The sequence below is a fragment of the Chelonia mydas genome, chromosome 24, assembly GCF_015237465.2.
Source record: "Chelonia mydas isolate rCheMyd1 chromosome 24, rCheMyd1.pri.v2, whole genome shotgun sequence".
Taxonomy (NCBI): domain Eukaryota; kingdom Metazoa; phylum Chordata; order Testudines; family Cheloniidae; genus Chelonia; species Chelonia mydas.
Window position 1 is genome coordinate 6,013,247 of NC_051264.2, and position 19,237 is coordinate 6,032,483.

The 19,237-nt window shown below is 54.3% G+C and overlaps 1 protein-coding gene across 2 annotated transcripts; it reads right to left on the bottom strand.

Moving 5' to 3' along the window:
* Positions 1-262: 262 nt before the first annotated feature.
* Positions 263-16,905, bottom strand: ANKRD34A (ankyrin repeat domain 34A). 2 transcript variants are annotated; one of them, XM_043534989.1, is made up of 3 exons: positions 16,461-16,891; positions 12,153-12,265; positions 263-8,733 (listed from the first exon to the last, which is right to left on the bottom strand). In XM_043534989.1, the coding sequence occupies exon 3, from the start codon at positions 8,640-8,642 to the stop codon at positions 7,053-7,055; it is 1,590 nt and encodes a 529-aa protein (XP_043390924.1). In that variant the 5' UTR covers positions 8,643-8,733; positions 12,153-12,265; positions 16,461-16,891; the 3' UTR covers positions 263-7,052. The 2 variants fall into 2 exon arrangements, with proteins under 2 accessions (XP_043390924.1, XP_037739494.1); XM_037883566.2 differs by lacking the exon at positions 12,153-12,265 and having other exon boundaries at positions 16,461-16,905.
* Between the last annotated feature and the right edge of the window lie 2,332 nt (positions 16,906-19,237).

Below are 19,237 nucleotides of genomic sequence, written 5' to 3' on the forward strand. Positions count from 1 at the left end.
TTAGCAGGCCAATGCTCAAACCACTGAGCTATCCCTCCCCGCAGTGGGGTCTAAGGATTGGATGGGTTTGATCTGGTGCAGCGGGAGGAGGGATACAGGAAGAGATGGACCGGTTATCGTATCTGGCATAGGGAAGAAGCAGGAGGATGCTGATGGACCTGTGGCCTTTCCCCAAGACCTTCTGTTCCAATGCAAGGCCACTAGGTGGCAGAATAACCCCCACCCCCATCCCCAAGAAGACGCAGGTGCGAGCCAGGCTGAGCTATGTTGGGCTTTTATTCACTGCTATGTGAAGACCAAGAGATTCCCCTGACACCCCCGGCTGGGAGGCTGGAATTACTTCCCCCAACCGAGTTCTTCTCCGTTCCCGTCTCTCCTCCTCGCCCGCCACCCCCGAGTGGAGACAGGAGCACCCTGGCCAGCAGAAAGGCAGAGCTCGGCAGAGAGGGGTGTGGACCGGGGGTGGAGGGAGGAGATCAGACGCTGCCCAAGGCAGAGACAGCAGGTGGCCTCGCCAATACAAGTCTCACCACCTTTGGGGTGGAATGGTGACCACACTCAAAACATGACTCACTTCGGCTCAGAGGGGTTCCACCCCCCCATCCCCTCGTTCGCTAAATTGGGGAGGGTCTTGTGATCTAGAGCAGAGCTGGTAGGTGTTCACACATTAGCTTCTCCGTCCTATGGATGGGTCAGGGTCATTAGCCCTATGGTGCAGGTGGGGAAACTGAGGCACTGAGCAGGGCCGCAGCTCTCCAAAGGCTATGCAGTGAGTCAGTGGCAGAGCCTGGCGTCTTGACACCCAGTTCCCTGCTCTAGCCATGAGACAGCGCTCCCCTTGCGGCATTCGGATAATAACTTGGGCATCCTGATGCTGAGTTCCTCTGCTCTAACCATTAGACAGCATTCCCTCGTGGGATGGGGAGGTGAATCCTGCCTAGCTCAGAGACGGGTCTGAGGTGCGAGGGATCGGCAGAGCATATGAATATGCACGGCGGAGCGTGTGAGTCCTCTGCCTGCCTTTGGCAATATTGTCCAGCGATCAGCTGATCAGAAGGCTGGACCATGCCCTAACCTAACACATGGCCCATCTCCGCTGCAGGGGCCTGTGCAAATACACCCAGCTCCATTTCTAACAGGGAGAACGCGCTCTACGCTTCGCCTGTGGGCTTTCAGCCCACCGGGCCCCTGAAGCTCCTACACGAGCTCTATGCAGAGGAGTCACTTCCCCCAGCCCCGAAAGGGGACGCTGCACATGGGGAAGGCCTGACGCTGCAGGCCTGATTCCTGGTATTCATCAACGAGCCCCGGTCACTTTTGTCCTGCCCACCTTTTTGAGCTGCGTTGATCGCATGCTTCCTCTTTGCATCCTGCCCTAAATGGCTGCGCAGTGGTGCTGCCGCGCTCCTCCCCAGAACTGGCAGCATTTCAGCCCTGGGCGGGATGGGGGAAGGGGATTCCTGTCTAGATCGCAAATAGCGTTGAGCTCTGGGGCACTGCATTATTTCCGATTGTCCCTTGCGCGGCGGGTCAGGAGCTCTGGTGGCGACTGCATTGCATCTGCTGAGATAATAACCCCACATATCCTGGGAGAGGGGTATTTTCAAAGGGCCTCGGTGCTGAGTTAGGGACCTAATTCCCCTTGAAAGCCAATGGGAATTAGGTGCCTTGTCAGGAACTTCTGGAAATCTCACCCTTAGTGGAAAGGATTTAAAGCTGCACTGAAACGTCTGTTTGGATCCAAGCTTCCCCCTGAGTCGGCGGCTGCCTGGATCCGTTTTTTTAGCTCCCCTCTGAAGAGGATGGAGACCGTGTGCCCGGATGTCTGCCTGGGGCTGGAATGGTCCCTGGAAGCAGCAGCTGGTGCCTGGACTCTCGCCCTGGTCGGTTCCTCTGGGCGTCACCAGCGCTTGGATGGAATGAGTGAGCTGCCTCGCCACCCCCAGCGGTGCTCTGAGGCCTGGCCTGCCCGACAGAATTCTCGGGCTAGCTCTGTACTTATAGGCCCCCATCACCACTGTGTCGGGGCAGCTGCAGAAACCTGCTTGTGTTAAGCAGGTTCTGATCCGCAACAGCACGCACGCTGCAGCTTCTCTCCCCTGCCTGTGGCACAATGGGATTTCACTCTGGTCTCATGCCTCCCGCTCTAAGCACTGGAGCTGGGATGAGAACCCAGGCGTCCTGCCTCCTCTTCGTCGGCTCTAACCGTGAGCCTACATTTCCTCCTAGGACTGGGAATGGACCGCAGGAGTCCTGACTCCCAGCCTCCAGACATAGGGGAACAGAGCCCCAGGAGGGCATGAAGGCAGAGGGCGACTCCTAGAATGGAGTTGGGTCAGTGCTCCTGCAGAGACAGCTGGGAATCAGGAGGACTGGTGAGCACGGTTACACACACCTGTCTGTGGACTGCAAGGCCCTGGATACCCCAAAGACAACCGGGGAGGGTCACGACCTATCTGCCCTTCCCACATTGCTAAATGCAGAACCTGGCTACATAGATCTATGAGCACATCACCCTGGCATCTGGGCAGCCCCAGAACCAAGCCCGGGCTCCCCCTAGGGAAGGATATGTGTGGGGAGGGTCCTGCTATGGAAACGATTGAGAACCTCTGAGCTACAGCCTGGATTGTCAGGGAGGGTGCAGCTCAGAGACACATGCAGGGACTGGGTTACGTGAAGGAGGGAAACTGATCGCGTCACAATATGCATAGGGTGTAGAGACCTCTTGCTTGGCCACAGTGGATGAGATGCCACCCAATGCTCAGGAATATTCCACACTGGCTAATTGATAAAGGGATAGAAGTTGTTTCAGTCAAATGTCCCCTCGTCCATCGGCTTTTGATTGAGCAAAACCGAAAGGGACTGGCCGCCTGGTTTCATCCAGAACTCTGCAGGTGGGGGAGGGAGCTGAGAAACTGACCTTGGTCTACTTTGTGATCTGCAACTGATTTAAAGCAAAACATTCCCTGTGGCTGCCTTTAATACACCCAAGGTGGGGATGGAGGGGTAATACACCCACCCGCCCACGCACGCAATATGCCCACGGTGGGGATGGAGGGGTCACACACGCGCACGCAATATGCCCACGGTGGGGATGGAGGGGTCACACACGCGCACGCAATATGCCCACGGTGGGGATGGAGGGGTCACACACACACACACACACAGAAATCAGTTCCTTTTGTGCACGTTTTTTGTCCATGTAGCCCAGTGATGCTCAGACTGAGGCTTGGGAACCACAAGTGGGTCTTTAATGTGTCTCTTGCAGTGCATGATAGTAAAACACTGGGTGATTTAATTATTAACCCATCATGGTGACTTTACATTGTCATTAACCAACTGTAGTCGATAAAATAAGAATACTTGGTCAGTCATTTTGCGGTGCGAATAAAATATATATAGTAAATGGATCCATGAATTCACACTCCTGGGGCTCTGTTGGGTGCTGCTGGTCGCTAATTCGGCTCCTGAGCCCTGGAGGTCTGAGTATCACTGAGCTAGAACTTACTAAGACAAACCCCTGGCGAGGAAACCACCGCCCAGCAGTTTGTGCATTTGGCCAGCAGGGGGCAGCACTCTGCTTGTGCGGCCCTAGGCACAGGGAGCGGGGTGTGGCACTGGCTGGGAGACCCTAGGGACTTCCAGAGCTAAAAGCAGGAGCAGCCTGGGCTAAAGATGACCCCTGGGGGTCTACAGCTGATGGGGATTTCCCATCCTCAGGGAAAACTTGCAGTTTCAAACTTTTCTTGTCCCAAATTGGAACCAAATCCCCAAATCTCAACAATTATTTGCAAACCCAGTTCTCCCCCCCCCCCCCCCCGAAATCTTCTTGGTGGATATTTTGTTTTGGTAAATTTGAAACATTTCTTTTCAATGTTAACCTTTTAAACGTTAAAACTAGACAATAAGCTTAGCGGCCAAAGGAAACGTCCTTTTGAGCTGAAAGCCGGAAGCGTTCCGTTCCGAGGCTGGCGAAAAGGGGCACTTTGACATTTTCAAAACGTTTTCATCTCCATTTTTTCTAAATGGAAAAATTCGGCGGACTTGACACCTTCCTGTGGGACGTTTCGATTCTGACGAATCAACGCTCTCCGACGGCAAATCGTTTTGTGGAATAAGTCCCACCCAAGCTAGTCCTTAGCTGGGGCAGTAGCAGACAGGTCCTCTGTGGATCAGACACAGATGGGGACCTGTAATGGAGGCTCACCAGTGGCTTCTAGCCACACATCTACTGGAGACAGATGTGCTCAAAGCAGTTTCGATGGCCTCTGAAATCTCAATGTGAATTTGTTTCCAAATTTCACAGTTGAGCTCCATCCTTCTAACCTGCCGACTGAAAACCCCAGATCCAACCCCTATAGGTGTCCCAGATACAGACTTGAAACCATACTCACATGCTGTATGTTCTCTGACATACACAGGCAGAGAGGGCATTCGCCCTAGTCGAGAAAGGCCCCATGTATCTGCAGCAAACTAGCCCCCAAATCCTGCAGTAAAAGGCCCTAAATCCTGCAGGAAACTGGAAATCCCAGAGCAACATCAGATACACTGAAATAATAAGGTTTCTATTAAACTAAACATGGCACAGGCTAACGCAATCAGCACAGGATAAAGTGTGCTAGCTAATCCTCTGGCCAATTTAATCAAATGCTGCCCCTATAATTTTAAGCCCAAATTCTCAGCTGACGTCAGTCAAGAGAGGCACCGATTTACACTGGCCAAGAATATGGCCCTTCATTTTCAGTGTGCTGCAGAATTTTGTAACAAAAAAGGCATAAGTGTTTAGCAGCAGCAACCGGGAGAGGGGGTGGCATGGGGTGGAGCATGTTAGCAGTTGAACTGGGGGCAGTTGGGGGCTTTTGGTATCTGAGGATTTAATTGGGAGTTGTGAGATACGCACATTACAATGCAACATTTCTGCTCAAATCAGCAGTGGAATAGTTAACAATGTTGTTGTCAGTTTGGTAGTCAGTAGGTTTCAGAGTCAACACCCAGGTGGCATCAACGGGTTCACATCCCTTAGAGTGATCATTGTAGGCTGTCTAAAGACTAGGTCAGGCCAATTGGCATCAGATACATGCCAATCAGGGAAGGTTGGCTTAGCTGCCACAAGGGCTACAAGCGTATTTCTGCAAACAGAAAAGGGAGCACAGCACGGGGGCGAGTTCTGCAGAGTAGCAGATACACGGGGCCCTGATTACAGTCTCCTTGTGCTTATAGGGAGACCTGTGCAAATGTTAACTCCCTTAGTTAACTCAGACTTTGCAGCATCACTCAGGGAAGTGCGGGGAAACCTGAGCACTCTGCAGCATCATAGCTTCGTAACTAGGGGCCAGATCTTCCCACTGGGAGTCAGGCACCTGAATACCTTTGAGGACTTGGGCCTAAAGCCTTGTCTGCAACGGGGTTTGTTTGCACCACTGCAGTTAACGCTAGTGCAAACCTCTTGTGCTGACAATGCGCGGCTGTGCCACACGGCCAAAGAAGCACAGCGCCCCCTGGTGGAAAAGCAGGGTAACCCATGCCAGTGCACTGGGTCTGCACTATGGGGTTGGCATTGGGTGTCTATTTGCCTATTTACACTGACTCAGTCCCCTCCCTCCCCCCGAAATGGTTTCCCTTCTCCATTGGTGACGCTCTGCTCAATCCCTCACTCTGTGCCTAAAGGGTTTATTCCAGCCCTCCCACCAGTGTTTGGGGGTAACTTCTTGTGCGTCCCCAGTCATATTGCTTTGTCTAGGGGGGCGGCTCTGCCAGAGACTGAATGCTAAATAAATAACAAATAGGATGTAGCATTTCTAGAGCTCCTCTGAGCCAGGGATCTCAAAGTGCTTTACAGACACAGGTCGGTATCATTCCCTCCATTTGACAGGTGGGGGAAACTGAGGCACGGAGCGGGAGCATCACTAGGCCAGAGTCACCCAGTGAGTCAGTGGCAGAGACAGGTAGAGAACCTGAGCGTCATTAGCGCCCAGTCCTCTGACCACTAGACAATACTCCCCCTCCCGGAGCTGGGAAACAGTGCCCCGTGCCTAAAGTGCTTCCGTTTTCGAGTGCTCCAGCCTGAGATGCCTCAAAGGGGCCTGGTTTCCAGTAGGCGCGCGCTCAGCGCAGTTGGGCGTCCCAAATCTCTAGCCTTTTTGCAAATGCAGCCCTAGGTCTCCCTTTGCTGCGCCCGCCAGACAATGCTGCCCCCTCAGAGGTGGGGAGAGAACCCAGGAGTCCTGACGGCATTCACGCTAATAAATAGGATATTGCAGGGTGCAGCAGGTGGGGTGCAAGGCCACCGGGGGTGGGGGGTGTCTGTCTCTAGGATCACTGCCGCTTCCTTCCAGGTCGGAGAGCCGTGCGAACCGAGCGAGGCTGCCTTTGGCTTTGAACCTGGATCAGGCACAAACTGCTGCTGGAAACTGGAAGAGGCTCCGGCTGGCCACGTTCCTGATCTTGGACCCAAATCGACCCTTTCCTTCCCTTTTTCTTTCCGCTCCTCTGCATCTCCAGGCCGTGCCCGGCAGGACCCGGAGGGACGGGACCCACGTGCCTCCCCTCTGGATTCCTGACTGGCGCGTGGGAGCAGCCATTAGAAGCTGTCATCGTCCCACTCCCCACGTAGGCCAGGTTTCCCAGCGGGCTCCGGGCGCTCTGGGGCCACATGGGCACAGTCATGGGCGGTGATGCTTGGGGGCATTCTGCTGCCCGGCTGTGGCCTCAGGGCCTCCACCGAAGGGGCACAGCGCCATCCCGAAGTTGGTCGCACGGGGATCCTGGACTAACTGGGCCATGGCCCAGCACTGGGGTGCTCCTGTTCCGGTCACATTCCCTGCACCCTGGGCGTGGCCCATGGCTAGGATAGATACACGAGTGCACAGCAGGGTGGGGGATACACAGCAACCCAGACACAATGGGCTCGCCACCCAGGATGGGGTTGGAGAGATGGGATGGGTGGGGGGGTGTCTCCAGCTCCTCCCCACTGCAGGAGCAGCAAATGGGATGGGGGATAGAATAAATCTAGGCCTCTTCTCCTCCTTTCCCTTGTTGGGGCTTCTGTCCCTTTAACTGGCCGAGTTGCCCTGGGCCAGCATGTTCTGGAAATTGACCAGCTGCTTGATCTGTTCCGTTTGCATAGAGTGCCGTCTGAACAGCTTCTTCTTTGCCTTGGGGGAGCTGGGGGCCATGGGGATGAGCCCCCTGTGCACGGGCGAGGGGGGCCGGCCGTTGGCCCGGATGTCAGGGATGGGAGGGTGGGGGTTGATGTTGAGCCGGGGCAGGAAGCCAGGCCGGGTGTGGGCAATGTGATCGAGGAGGAGGGTCCCCGATCCCCTCCTCTCCAGCAGCCCCGGGGAGCGGCGCCGTCCCGTCATGGGGGACACGGCGCTGGGGATGCTCTCTAGGGACTCCCGGGAAGAGCTGGCCGGCAGGGTCAGCGGGGAGGCGTTGTATTTCCTCCTCTCCAGGGAGAGGCGGCCTGAATCCGGGGAGCCGGGGATGGAGTCTGGGCAGAGGTGCGCGTCTGACTCGCAGTGCTCCATGCGGGCCAGCTTAGGGTGCGCCATGCCCCGCAGGCTGGGCGCCGGGGCCCCCCCACTCTCCTGGGCCTCGGGGGCCGTGTTGCGCCGCGACAGAGGCTGGTGGAGGTGGCTGAAATGAACCTTCTCGGCCCAGGGTGCCTCCGGGCCCGGGGCCTCTTCCCCAGAGCCCTGGGGGGCCACCGTCTTGAAACCGGGGGGCTCCTGGCCCTCGATGCTGTGCCTCCGTGACAGCACGGGCCTCTTGGTGATGCTCAAGCCGTTCATCTCGGCCGTGATCCTCTCCTCTGGCGTCCGGGCCTTCTCCAGATGGGAGGCGGCCAAGACGGAAGGCGCCACCAGCCCCCACGGCTCCGAGTTGAGTCTCTTGAGTTGCCTCGCCCGGCCCTTGGGTGGCGGGGCTGCCGGTGGCTGCTCCGCGGAGGCCTCGGCCTCCAGCCCCTTGGGAGGAGGCGGCGGGGGGCAGGTCAGCCGGGTGGCCATGGTGAAGTTGAAGACGTCCCTCGCCTCCTCCTTCTCGCTGGCCCCGGGCGACTGGGTGGTCTTGACTTCGATGTCGGAGGGCGACATGCACAGGGCCGGTGACTTCTCCTCCAGACCCGGGGACGGGGGCGAGTTCAAGTACTGTTTGGTCTTCTTGGTGCCCAAGGGGGACGTGTCGGTGGTGATGATGATCACCTCCTTGCCCTTGGCCTTGCAGGCGTCCAGCAGCACCTGCAAGGTCTCCCGGTCGTCCCGGTTGATGGCATACACCAGGGCCGATGCCCCCGCGTAGTCCCGGGCGCTGGGGTCGGCCCCGTGCTCCAGCAGGACCGAAGCCACCGAGGGCCCGGCCCGGTCGGCGCAGGCGTGCATCAGGGCCGTCTTGCCCGTCTTGTCCGGGATGTTGGGGTCGGCGCCGTTCTCCAGCAGGTAGCGCACCATGCGGGGCTTGTTGTGCGGGTCGTCATAGCGGGCCAGGCAGGCGGCGATCAGCGGGGTCTCGCCCTGGGCGTTGCCCTCGTTGATATAGGCCCCGCCTTCCAGCAAGAGGCGGGTGAGGCGAAACTTGCCCTGCCACACAGCCTTCAGCAGGGCATTCCCCTCCGCGTGCGGCATGGCGGCTGGGTCGTTCATCGCCAGGCGGGGCCTGGGGCCGGGCGGTCTCGTGGGGGCAAGCCGGGGTTGTGGGAAGCGGGATGGGGCATTGCACAGGCAGAGCACCTCCCTGGACAGAGAAAGAGAGAGAGGGAGAGCACATCATGAAACCTTACACTGCTACGCATCGTTCATCACCAAGCAACCCCTTCACCACTGCGATGCCACCTCTGGGCTGCAATGCAGCAGCTGGTTAATCGCCGCAGAGCTGGGCTTCACAGTGACCACGCAGCTGGTGCTGAAATGTAGCCTGCTCTGGGGTGGAACATGGCAGCTGTTTAACAGCCACAGCAATGCTGCAGAGAGATCACACTACCACTACTGACATAGCCCACAGCCACGCTGCAAAAGGATCACTCACCCAGCACTGAAATGCAGCCAGCTCTGGAGTGGAAGAAGGCAGTTGTTTAACAGCTGCGTAGCGATGCTGCGCAGGGAACACGCACCCAATACTGAAATGCAGCAAGTTCTGGGGTGCAGCATGGCAGCTGCTTAAAAGCCACAGCAACGCTTCACAGGGATTACTCACCCAGCACTGGAATGCAGCCACCTCTGAGGTGGAGGAGAACCATAGCAGTGTTACACAGGGATCACTCACCCAGCACCGAAGCGCAGCCAATTCTGGGGCGGGGGAGCTGTTTAATGGTGTACCGCAAGGCTGCACACCACTTTAGGACAGGAAGTGAGGGCTCCAACAGGCGAAGCTAGGCAGACAGAATCTCCTTACTCATACTGAAATTGGGCCTGGCTAAGAAGTGCCCTGGGATTTTTAAGGCCTCTGTGGGACATGGCCTCAGTTTCACACCCACGTGTCTGGCTGGCAGGCCCCCTCCTTCAACATCACCTCTGCACCCATATTCAGACTTCCCAGAGAACAAAGGCAAAACCAGTTGGGAATTCAGCAGCTCCTGCTGCAGAAAAACCCACCTTCGTCTCACTCTGTTATCAACAATGGAGCAATCCAGACAAGATTAATCTCTAACTCTTCTCACTGGTGGGTCTCAAAGGAGGGGAGGCTTATTACCCCCATTTTACAGATGGGGAAACTGAGGCACGGGGCGTTGCCCAAGGTCGCCCAGCAGCTGAGCTGGGAGTAGAATCCAGGTTTGCCTGAGTCTCACTCACCCTGCATTCATGGCACATGGGACAGCTCCGGGGCATTATCCCGCTCATCTCTGGTATAGCTTAATGCACTGTCCATGAAACCAAACCAGGACCTAAGCAGGTGGTGGTGCTAGGTAATTTCTTCACACCATGCACAGCCAACCTGTGGAACTCATTGCCAGGGGATCGTGTGAAGGCCAAAACTAGAATGGGCTTCAAAATGCATTAGACACGTTCACGGAGGGAAAGGTCCATCGATGGCTATTTGCCAAGACAGGCAAGGAGGCAACCCCATGGTTTGGGGGTCCCTAGCCTCTGACTGCCAGGAGCTCAGTGTGGATGACAGGGGACGGACCACTCGATGATTGCCTCTTCTGGTCATTTCCTCCGAAGCACCTGGCAGCGGAAGACAGGATGCCGAGCTAGGTGGACCATTGGTCTGACCCAGGATACCTGTTCTTATGCAGCACGGCCCTCCTCCCTTTCGCTTCACCGCAGCCCAGGGTAGGTTCTTGCCTACCGTGAGGGATGCTCCCCAGCAGCCATTAGCAGGTCTCCAGAGAGTTAAACTCTCAACTCATATGCACGTGCCGTCACCGAGCCCTGGCAGATCCCCCTGGCTTCCCATCCCAGCCTGCCTGCCTGACTCAAAATCCTACCAGCTGGCGCCCGCGTGGAAAAGGGTAATTAATTCAACGTTGGAAAAAAACAAGTGAACTAATCAAAAGAAGTTTGGCTGGTGAGCGCGTTCTCCTTCCCCCCCCCCCCACAGCCGCCCCCAGCCCCTTCTGCCCTAGCAGCTGGTGAGCTGGTTGGCTGGAGGGGCATTGGAGAAGGGCTGCCGGTCCTGCCTAATTCACCAGAAATATCTCGCTTGGGGGTGTAGGTGACACCGTGTCTATTGGTGCCAGCTTGCGGAGTCCGATGCAAACAGGGCCAGCTTGCCCGAAGAGCTGCAGGCTGGATTCCCGAGGGCTCAGACACCCCCCCGCCCCCCCTGGCCCCAATCAGGGCAAGCGGCCAGTGTAGGCACCTGAATAAAATCCAGATTTCCCAAAGGCCCCTGTGCAGGTCCCGCTGGGACACAGATGGGCAGCAGCTTTTCAGAAGGGCCCGGCTTCTGGTGTGCACAGCTCTTTGGAAAAACCCGGCCACGTGTTCTGCCGGATTGATGCACGCTGCCTCCCACCTGGGCCCACGTTGGGAGGCAAAGGAGAGGCAAGAGGGGTGAAGCAGGGAACGGGGCGGGGAGGAGAGCATGGAAGAGTGCCGGAGAGGAAGAATGAGATAGATGGAAAGAATAAGTGGTGACGGAAGGTAAAGAAAGGGGGAAGGAACAAAAAGGCCAGGAGGAGGTAAAGAGGGAAGGAGCGATGGAGGAAAGGCAGGGGAGGAAGAGAGAAAAAGGGGCCTGGAAGACGGAAGGTGAATAGAGGGGATGCAGAGGAGAGCCGATGAGCAAAATAGAAGAGAACAAAAGAGGTGGGGAAAGAGAAGAGGAAGACAAGGAAAGCTAATTAGCAGGGCTAATGAGGAAGCAGCATCCTACAAATCATCAGAGGCTGGCGCCATCCACTGACCCGGTGCCCCGGGAACCAGGGCCTGATTGAATCACGGATGTTGAGCGCTGCGGATTAATGGCACCAAATGGGCCTGCTCAGAGCTCTTCCAGTAAGAGGCAGCAGGCTGCCTGTGCTTATAGCCCATGGCACTGGGTGGCAAGCTAAGCAGCGCTGGCTGGGGTTATGACTTAGATGAGAGACCCCTGCCCCCGGTGGTGTTGGTGACTCAATGGGGGGTGTCCTTCTCAGAAGGCCTCACCACATGTGGTCATTAGCAGGCCTCTTCTTCCTAAAGCTGGTGGCCTGATCGCAGCACGACCGGGGTAGTCACTGGCCACAATGATCTTTGCTTCCTGTCCTAAAGCGCTCGGGAGTATTCTGTCCTGGAAGGAGTGTTGTCCAGTGGTTAGAGCAGGAGACTGCGAGCCAGGACTCCTGGGTTCTGTGCACAGCGCTGGGAGAGAGGGGTTAGAGTAGCTACACTGGGAGCTTGGAAATCTGATCCAATGTGGCAGAGCTGGGCACTGAATCCCTGTCTCCTGGGGGGTGGGAGGGGGTGAGAAGGCGCAGTGTGACCAAGCATAGGGCTGTGTGTAACAAATGAGCAAGGGAAAGAAGATGTGAACGTGTAACGTGGTGAGCGTTTGTGAATGTGTGAGAGGTGGAAGACGTTTCTGTAGGTACAGAAGCAAAAGATTTACTCTCAATATTTGTCTCCTGAGCCCACTTTTGGGCCGGGTCAGATCCTGGGAGATGAACTGTCATTCTCATGTAGCCTTCTCAACCCCCCCCAAAAGCGCAGCCCCACCCCGAAATAGCTCACCTCTCTCTGCAAGGATTGGACGGGTCATTAATTCTGCCCAGGATAATTAGTTTGTGCGGCTGGCTGGACCGGGAGAGAAGTTGGAGGAGGCCAGTTCAGGCCGGCAGCCCCAGCTGATGGAGGGGAAAAGGGGAAAGATTGAAAATAGATGGACTGGCATTTTCTGTGGGATTTGGATGGTCAATTCCCAGTGAAACTAATAGGAACCGGGCATCCAAATACTCTCAGCAACTTGAAACATCTCAGCCTTCTTCTCTAATCTTCATCTCTATCTATCTACCTAATCTTCGTCTGCATCTCTCTCTCTCACTGCATCTCCAGATCTAGCTGTCGCATGAAACATTTCCTATAGTCTTTCAAATTAAGCATATTAGAAAGGCTTGCACGTCCCTCTGAGCCAGTGGAGCGTTCATTTTGAGAAAACACTGGATTAACTCGCAATGACTAGCTCTGTTAAAGTGTCATTTCAAAACCCATCCATGTGCTGTAATACAAAGCCGGGGGAGGGCCCTGGAATCATTTGTCATTTGTCAGACAACGACTGAGCTGCCAGCTAACCCACACTGAGTGACCTGCTTTATCTGTTTTGTTATTAGCACCCACTAATTTCCTCATTACTTCTAGATTTAACTCAGCTTTAGTCCCCAGAGCTTTCATTGGTGTGGAGAGAGGGAGGAAGGAATCTAGTATGGTTTGAGCATGGGCCCGGGCATCAGTGTTCCTGGGCTTTATTACCAGCTTTCACAGGCAGTGCATACTAGTGGTTAAAGCGGGCAGAGATAGTCTGATGATCAGAACTCCCTGAGGGTTTTTTGTTGTTGTTGTTTTGTTTTTTTCCTATCTCTAGCAGGGCATGTTGTATAGCAGTTGGGCTGGGAATCAGGACTCCTGGGTTCGATTGCCAGTTGTAGGCCAGAGTGCAGTCTAGTGGTTTAAGCAGGGGACTGGGAACTCCTGGGTTCTCTTCTTGGCTCTACCAAATCATGTCCTTGCTCCGTGCCTCGGTTTCCCCAGCTATAGCCTGGGGCTCACAGCTACTCACCCATCTTTTTCAAAACACTTTTGAGATCTCTAGCGGGAGGCGAGGGATTTTCAAAGAAATCTAAAGGAGTTAGGTGCCCATTGAAAAGCCCAACTGAAAAGTGCCACATAAGGGCCCGATCCAAACTCCACTGAAGAAAGCAACAGCCTTTCTATTGATCCTAGCATGCTGCGGCTCAGAACTGAAGCGCGATGCACTATGATGAGGGTTTTATTTCTGACGGATTTTATCCTGAGCAGCCGCCAACATTTCAGTGACACCAAAAGGCACGCGGGAGAAAACAAGTCGATCGATAAGAGGCCGCAAGCACTGTAATTTCTGCACATCTTCCCTTACAGAGAAGCATCCGGCCCCCAAGATGTCAGAGGAGATATTGACCAGCAAGATGCTTCAAAAATGAGGCATCCTCCTCGTGCGTCAGTTTCTCTCCTCTGGACCTCACCATCACAAGTCTAGAAGCAAGAGAACGCAGCAACTGTGGGATGCTTTTGCTCCTCTTTGGAACAACTCCTGCTCCCCCCACACCCCCTGTTGAGGCCTCCAGGAATAGACCCAGAGCTGTCAGTTTCACCATTTAAAGCTCAAATCTGCCCCTTTTTTCTCTTATTTTTTGTCTTATCGCTACTTTCTGGGGGCTTTTTCGAGGGGCTGGTGCTGGCAGGGCCTCTTGGGTGGTTGGTTGTTATTATTTAGAAATAAAAGGAAGTGATTGTGTCAGATCCCCAGCTGGTGTAAATCAGCATAGCTCTGTTGGAGTCAGTGGGTCAGATTCCCAACTGGTGTCACTGGGCCAGAGCTCTGTGGAAATCAATGGGCTGAAGGCTCAGCTGTTGTCAATTAGCATTGCTCAAGTGACTTTCCCAGAGCTGTGCTGATTTGCACCTGCTCAGGATCTGGCCCCTTGTGTCGCTAGCCTGGGATGTTCCCCCTGCCCCCCACCCTTTGCCAAAGGAAACCCAAACCCACCTTTGGGCCCAATCCTGCACAGCCTACCTGAGCCAACCCTGACGGGAGCTTGGCTCCAGCAAGGCAGGCAAAGTTGGGCTCTTACATGCTGAACCTGCTACCCTTGATCCCACAAGTAATCCTTACTCACCTGAGTAGCCTCAGTCACTTCTATGGATTCACCCGGATCGCTCACCCGAGTGAGGGTTGTGGCAGTGGGAGCCTTGTGCCTTGATCCAAAGGCAGGGCCTTTCGACTGACTTCACTGGGCTTGGGCCCACTTCAGTGTGAGTCTCCCCTTCTCCCCTGGGGTTAATGGAACTGTTCAGGGTTCATGGATTTTTAAGACCACAATGGGCCATTTACCATCACCATAGGATTGAACCCCTTCTGACTTAAACATCCTAAACAATGCCCCTCCCCTCTATCTATGTAGTTTGCCCTCATCAGCATCCCATCCGTGCTCTTCACAATCGCAAATGGGATTTAGCCTCTCCTGGGGATTATCGCCGTTTTGTAGGTGGGGAACTAAAGGCCCAGGCGAGATGAAGCAACTTGACCAAGGTCACACAGAGAATCTGTAGCAGAGCCAGAAATTAAACCCAGATCGTCTGGGTCCTACTTGAGTGCCCTTCCTGTGAGACCATCACCCCTTCCACCCCATCTACTGTCTCAGTTTCAAGTCAGTGTTGATACATTGTCTTCCACACTGCTCCGGGAATGAATGAGAAATTACCTCTCTCATTCCTACGGATTCTTTCCTGAGCTCCACCATAGGAAATCTATGAGAGCCCTATATCATATCAGGAAAATCCATCTGTCATGCTGGGGTGTAATAAAGCAGGCAATTTCATCTCGGGAATCGTGTAAACCCTTCATCATTTATTGTCCAGGAATGCAGGCTAAATAAGCTACGGTCTGGTAAGATCTCACTCTGCTTGTCCCCATAGGACCTCTAAGTAGAAAAAGCCATTTTACCTTTGGAATCTTTCAAAGACAAGTCCTGTGCTTTTGGGTGAAAAAACCACAGCCTTTTCCAGATGAAGCAGCCCTTTTTTTCATTTAAAAAAACCCAACCCAAATCCCTGCAGAGCAATAAGGCTTTAGGAAACAAAGGTTTAAAGCTCTGGCAGCGACGTTGAATATCAAGGCATGCAATGGATGAAAAACAGAGAAAACAAAGAGGGAAAAGCCAGATAGATTCTTTGCCTCATCTTTGCATTTGTGGGTTGCAACTGGAAAAGGAAGAGATTCGGTTTTCGGCAAATTGCTACCGAGGTGAACTGGGAATGCCTGGTGGATTTCGGTGTAGAAATGGTCTGATGGAAATTTAATGGAATCAAAAGTCTTCCAGGGATCCTTTTTTCCATTTCAGAGGTAAAGGGATTTTCTTGGGGGTGATGAGAGAAACCTAAAGAAAATATTCTGGTCTAAATTAGCAAGAGCTTTCACCCACGTCTGCTTACATAACCACATAGGAATGAAGGCAACCTACTGAATGGAGTGAGAGAAATTATCTCTCTCTCTCCCTATCTCTCTCTCTATCTATATCTGGAATTTAAAGGAACTTGTGATGCTGAATATGACAGTTCAGGGTGAGTACAGCCAGTGAAATACATTTAAATCAAAGGCTAATTCTATTCCTGTTCTAATTCTATTAAACAGGTGGATTTAAAGCAATACACCAGCTAGTGGCAATAAAATGTGATTAGATTTTAATATAAACCAGATTTCTGGCTTGGTTTGGATCAGCAGAATAAAACACCGAAGGGACCAGACAGGTAAGAGCAGAAAGACACCTGCGTGGACATATAGCCACAGAGACATTCGTGATTAGTCTGATGAAAAAGAAACACATTTAATAAGAATGACTAATTAATCATTCATTAAATAAGTGCAACCAAAGAATCCCAGAGTTCCAGTGCAAGCTGGGTTGTTCTGGAAACCAGCAGCCATTGAGGAATGGGATTTTAGGACAAACGGACAGTGCATGTGACAGACAAGATCTTCATACTGTCCAGGAGGCTTTCTCTCCCATCCCCGTCTGCATTTTAGCCTAAGCGCAGGACCCATGCGCTGATCCCCGACCAGAAGCAACGGTGGTGCTTGCTCCTTTCAGCACCCGCTAGCTGCTCTATCATTCTTTTATAGCCCGCTCTCCAGAGGTGCTGGAACTAGGGGGGCTGCCGCACCCCCTGGCTTGAAGTGGTTTCCATCATATACAGGGTTTGCAGTTTGGTTCAATGGCTCTCAGCACCCCCACTACACACATTGTTCCAGCCCCCCTGCTGCTCTCTTCTTTTTTAAAAGCGGGATCGTACCTGGCGTGGTTGGACCCTCTCCCGTCACCTGCTGCCGGCTCTTCTGGGCCACATGCTTCCTCCTCACCCCCGGGAAAGCGGAGCAGAAGCCTGCAGAGTTTTCATGTCTTGAGACCTTTGCTCCCCTTTTGTGCATTGGGTGCGTGCGGGTGTTTAAAGGAAATCGATCCCATTCAGCTTGAGACAGGGGGATAGACAAAGCGAAGCCAAATAATTCAGTCCATCAAAGCCCTTCTCTGCATTTTTTTTAGCAGCATTTTCCCCCTCCCCACTCCGGTTGCAGCCCTGCCGATAGGTGACTGAGCGCCGGTGTTTTCCACTTACTGCCACAGCCTGACCGGCTCTTTGCAGAGACACAGCCGGGCTGCTATTTTTAGCTCCATTCCCATAGACCAGAAGTAGCTATTCCATTCAACTACAGAGAGCGATCACACTGCACCAATATACATGGGAAAGGGGCCCGCCTCTTCCACTCCCCCCTCCCCCCCCCGCCAGTGCTTAGGAATTATGCTCAGCCCTGGTCTAATCCCTTGATCTCGCTCTGTAGCAATTTGGTGGCACTCTTCATGTGCACAGTGGGGGGTGATGAGAGCCACCGAACCAACCTGTAAACCCTGCATATGACGGAAACCACTTCGAGCCAGGGGGTGCGGACGCCCCCCTATTTCCAGCACCCATGGCGCTGTCTCCTTAGGATGCTGGGGATGAGTCCAATGCATGCTACTGTACTTTTAACACCACCCCCTGGCCACGGCAGTGCTGGGCGCGATGAACCCTCGATCCTTCGCTGCCCTGCTCCTTTGGGTTCCCACTGACACCCTCGCCACGTCACCTCATTTTAGGAATATTAGGGACCTGCATAGTAGCACCGCCTCCAGGCCTCAGCGGGGATCAGGGCCCCATTCCGAGGCAGTGTTAGGGCCTCTGCAATGCCCAAGCAGCAAGGGGCCCCCACTCGCGTGGTGATTCAGTTACTTGGCCTTGGTGGCAAAGCAAAAGCCAAGGTGAAGCGCAACCCCTTCCCCCCAGTGTGATGATGCAGGGGTGCAAACCCTGTCTAGTGTGTTGGACAGCAACACCGGTAGCCCCCCCACAACTGAACTTTGCAGGGGGGCTGCTGGAAACCAGGGGTGCTGGAACGATGTGTGTAGTGGGGGTGCTGAGAGCCACTGGACCAAATTGTAAACCCTGTATATGATGGAAACCACTTCAAGTCAGGAGGTGTTCCCGCACCCCCCCGCACCCTTAATTCCAGCACCTCTGGGATAAATGCCACCACTGGCCCCATTGTACCGGGTGCTGCACTGACCCAGAGCGAGAGACGGTCTGTGCCCCATAGTGGCTTACAAACCAACTAGACCAGACAGACAATGGGGGAGAGGGGAAACTGAGGCACAGAGCTGGGAAGCGACTTGCTCAACATGACCCAAGCAGGGCAGCGGCAGAACCAAGAAAAGAGCCCTGGTCTCCCCCAGTCTCAGACCATTGCCCTACCCACTAGCCCACACTACCTCTCACGGGACAGGGCTGTAAATGCCTTCGCAAGTTGCAGAGCAAGGGAGGGGTAGATACTCAGGGTCCTCCCAGGGTCTGTCGCCACTGCATTGTAAAACTGGTTCTGTGGCATCCGGGCTTGTGGACTCGGTGTGTTCAAACTCACACTCGAGCATCCATGGTGCATTGTCAACCTGGGCTAACAGTTGCTAGACCCATGACTCACAACTGTGGCGACGGCTCCATACTGCGCTACACAGACCTTCTGACTTGGGTCTGCGGCTTGAGTTGTGTCCACACTGCAAAATGATGGGGCTTGGACCCGAGTCTCAGTGGAACTTGAACTCAGACCCAGCCCTGCCAGGTGGGTCCTAGGCTTCAGCTCCTGAATGATTGCTGACCCATTCCATACAGTTTTGTGTGTAGACAGTATGGTGTGGCGGGAGGTTGGGCTCAAACCTGAGCCTAAGCCCAGGTTTACGGTTCAGTGTGGACATACCCCCAGTTTCCCCACCCCCATCCTTGCCTCAAAGATTCATTTTGGATCCCATCAAGGATGGAGGTGGGAAGTGTTGGCTAATGGTTAGAGCAGGGGACTGGAAAGCTGGATTTCTGGTTTCTACCTCCAGCTCGCCATGGGCTCCCCTACATGCTCTTGGGCAAGCCCATCCCTTTCTCCATGCCTCAGTTTCCCCATCTGTAAAATGGAGAGACTGGCATGGGCCCGCTTGCACAAAGCACTTTGCGGCTGGAACATGCTACATGCCTGCATGGTGAACACAGTCTCGGGGATTTGCATGAGTGATAGCTGACAGCCACGGCCAGATTCTTGCTGCCTACGCCGGGAGATTCAATTGTGCTAAGGGAAGAGACGAAAAGCGGCCAAGGTCGGAGGCCACCAGGTATAATGGCCAGATGTGTGGGTGCGCGTGTATGGCTCTCCATGCGGGGGCTGCGCCTTTCATAGGCACCTCTTCGGAAGCTTTTGTAATCCCTGGTGCCTGCCCTGCACTGTTGCCATGGTTACCGTGACTAATTGTATTCCTATCGCTCCCTGCCCGGTTCCGAATGCGCTCGGTGTTTGTGGGGAAAAGTCAGTTTCCTTCATAATTCTTCAGCCCCAGAAGACCTTTGACCTCAGCCAAACCCAGGCGGTGGATGGGTTAAAATTGAGTTGTTGGTTTTAGTGCAATAATACCAACTAAGATCAGGGCACAGTTGCGCTAGGCGCTGTACAGACATTCAAGCCGGGAACGCTAGGGACTGGACAGGCACAGGCCTGG